Below are 2,682 nucleotides of genomic sequence, written 5' to 3'. Positions count from 1 at the left end.
TCTTGCAAATGACAAGTAGGACGAAATTTAAAATACAAACATGACTTTTGCTATGTATTCTATCCTGATTGGTTAATTTAGATAAATATTATGATTTACATAATGTAAATGTAGTTCATTTTTCACGTATATTTAAGTATACAATTCTATAAATAATGCTAAATAGACTTCACATATCAACTTTCTTAAAAAGTATAAATTTTTGAAATATTATTAATAATTCTGTTTCTTTTTTCAATTTTAGAGACAGGAAGAGAATATAATTATTTACAATTAAAACAATATACTACTATATTGTTAACAATATACTATTATATTGTTAACAATATACTATATTATAAACAATATACTACTAACAATATAATACTTAATTGTTGTACTTTATTGTTTTTGGAAATGTAAAGAATATATACATTCAATTCCGTACAGACGTGCACGCGAATGTGTGATTATGAAGGGTAAAATAAATAATTTTTCTTTATAAATATCATATGTAATAATATAAGATAAAATAAATATAATTTTTCTTTAAAATTATTATATACAATAATATTATAATTACACAAAATGTTAAAACGCAATTTGTTTGTCATACATATTTTTATAAAAATAATCTTAGACAGTTCTTGTGAGATTTGAATTGACATAAGTATGATTTAGCAAATGTTGAGACTCTAATCTAGTTGTTACTCTTTCTTGATCACCCCATCTTGAATGATAATTTGAAAGCATCTCCCTTTTCGGTTTTAATATGTGCTTAATATTACCATAATATATGTCTATTTCTTTAAACGCATTCAATAAGAATATTGCAATTATAACTATGAGAAAACCACAAGAGGCTCCCAAAATATTCTCCACACTCATTTTTTCCCATTCTCTGAATAGGATTGCAGATGCAATTATCACCAAAGTTGTAAAGAAAACGTAATAAATTGGTGTCACAATAGATGTGTCAAACAAATCAAGTGATTTGTTCAGATAATTCATTTGTACCATGATGCAAAGAATAATACTAAATATGAAGACCCATGTCAACCAACTGACGAATGCATTCTCTTTACCAGAGATAGTCTCTTTTAAAGCTAAGCCTAGACCTTTACAACTCATAACAGTTAAAGAACCCACAGAGGAACACAAACATATATATACTAAAATATTTTGTTTGCCATACATTGGACCGAAATAAAATATAATCAACAAAGTACAGATTATTACAATTAAAACATACGATATGTAACCTGGTTGTTTTATTTTAATAATGAGATCACTTAAGCTACTAACTGTTTCCTCTTTGGGAGAATGTAATACTATTATAGTGGAACCTAAGACGCATAATAAGCAACCCATCTAAAAGATAAATTTCAACACATTAAAATATTGTAAATTGTAACTAAATATTTAATAATCATTAAAGTTTCCTTTTGCAGATTTCTCACCTTTCCCAATAGATTTAATTTTTCATTTAAATATTTGGAAGCTAATACTGCTGATACTAGAACACTCAATGCACCCAATGGTGTTACAAGTGATGCAGGCGCAAATGCATATGCAATAAAATTTGCCGTTTCTCCTATTCCCACTATAAAATTCATTTCAAATATTGTTTTTTTTTTACATAGAAAAATAACACAGCACTTAAAATATTTTAAATCTTTTCAAATTATACATACTAGATAAAAGACCAGCCCACCATATCCATTCTTTTAAATAGCCAAAACCTCCAGAAGACGCACGTATTCCACCATATCTCTGAAGTCGGATTAAGGCTATTTTTTTTATGATAAAACTAGCACCTAAATAATAGATTAACAAATAAGATTAAATTAATACAAGCACAATTCATTTCCATCTGCTATTGTGTTTCTTCTTAATATACTTAATATAATTCCTATTTCCTTAATATAATTAACTCTTTTTCTATAAAAAATAATTTAATTAATATTGACAAATATTTACATTTAAGTTTTTTCTTTATGAACGAATTCATTAAATAACTAACCTATAAATCCACTAGAACTAATCGCTAGTCCTAAACCGATATAAAAACTTGTTGTGTCATAATGCGCATCGCTATTTGTCACCTCTGTCGTAAAACTCATATTTTATTGCTAAATTAAAATTAATTTTTCTGTATTAATTATATCTTTATACACAAGAATTTCAGTGTAAAAGCTCATGACAAATCCAATGTGTTATACTATGGATGTAATCAATCGGACACAATAGGTTTATTTTGTTTCATGCATGAAATAAAACGCACTGCTTATTGGTCAATTGAAAATAAAGCTCTTTCATTGGACAATCGAGTTGAATACTCTAGGCATTTGTCGATATGAGTGGTTGTATTTAAATGACCTCTCCCTGTTGTTACAACCCATGGTGTAGCACTTTATAGCAAGTTACAACTCTTGTTTGTCAACTCATGAAATTTTATTTTTTACTTTTTGTTTCTCCCCAAAAAAATTGCTATTTTAGAAAAGCTTACAATTACTATTGATTAGGAATATTGTGGTTATAATATAATTTTCTTTGATTTTGACTATAATACGAAAAAAGATAATCTGTAATTCACAATCGGCCGATAGAGATCTTTATATTCTTTCCTGCCGATCCTTAAGTTCCAAAAATTGTTCCCTCTGACAGCCAATCGTGTGACACTTTGGAAAACAGCCAAGAATT

The 2,682-nt window shown here is 27.3% G+C and overlaps 1 protein-coding gene across 1 annotated transcript; it reads right to left on the bottom strand.

The window, feature by feature from the left end:
* Positions 1-494: 494 nt before the first annotated feature.
* On the bottom strand, positions 495-2,579 carry LOC126848937 (magnesium transporter NIPA2). The gene is made up of 4 exons (XM_050590333.1): positions 2,003-2,579; positions 1,674-1,796; positions 1,440-1,582; positions 495-1,350 (listed from the first exon to the last, which is right to left on the bottom strand). Exons 1-4 carry the CDS (start codon positions 2,100-2,102, stop codon positions 616-618), a joined length of 1,101 nt encoding a protein of 366 aa, XP_050446290.1. The 5' UTR covers positions 2,103-2,579; the 3' UTR covers positions 495-615.
* Positions 2,580-2,682: the final 103 nt, after the last annotated feature.

This window comes from Cataglyphis hispanica, chromosome 4 (genome assembly GCF_021464435.1).
Source record: "Cataglyphis hispanica isolate Lineage 1 chromosome 4, ULB_Chis1_1.0, whole genome shotgun sequence".
NCBI lineage: Eukaryota > Metazoa > Arthropoda > Insecta > Hymenoptera > Formicidae > Cataglyphis > Cataglyphis hispanica.
The sequence above is the reverse complement of the archived record's forward strand: the minus strand, read 5'-3'. Positions and strand labels throughout refer to the sequence as shown.

Bases quoted from the DNA above. Each gene is read 5' to 3' on its own strand.
- LOC126848937 (XM_050590333.1), bottom strand. From the start codon at position 2,102: ATGAGTTTTACGACAGAGGTGACAAATAGCGATGCGCATTATGACACA. The intron at 1,797-2,002 runs GTTAGTTATTTA...TCTATTATTTAG, and splicing joins TAGTTCTAGTGGATTTATAG to GTGCTAGTTTTATCATAAAA. The intron at 1,351-1,439 runs GTGAGAAATCTG...TTTATCTTTTAG, and splicing joins AATTAAATCTATTGGGAAAG to ATGGGTTGCTTATTATGCGT.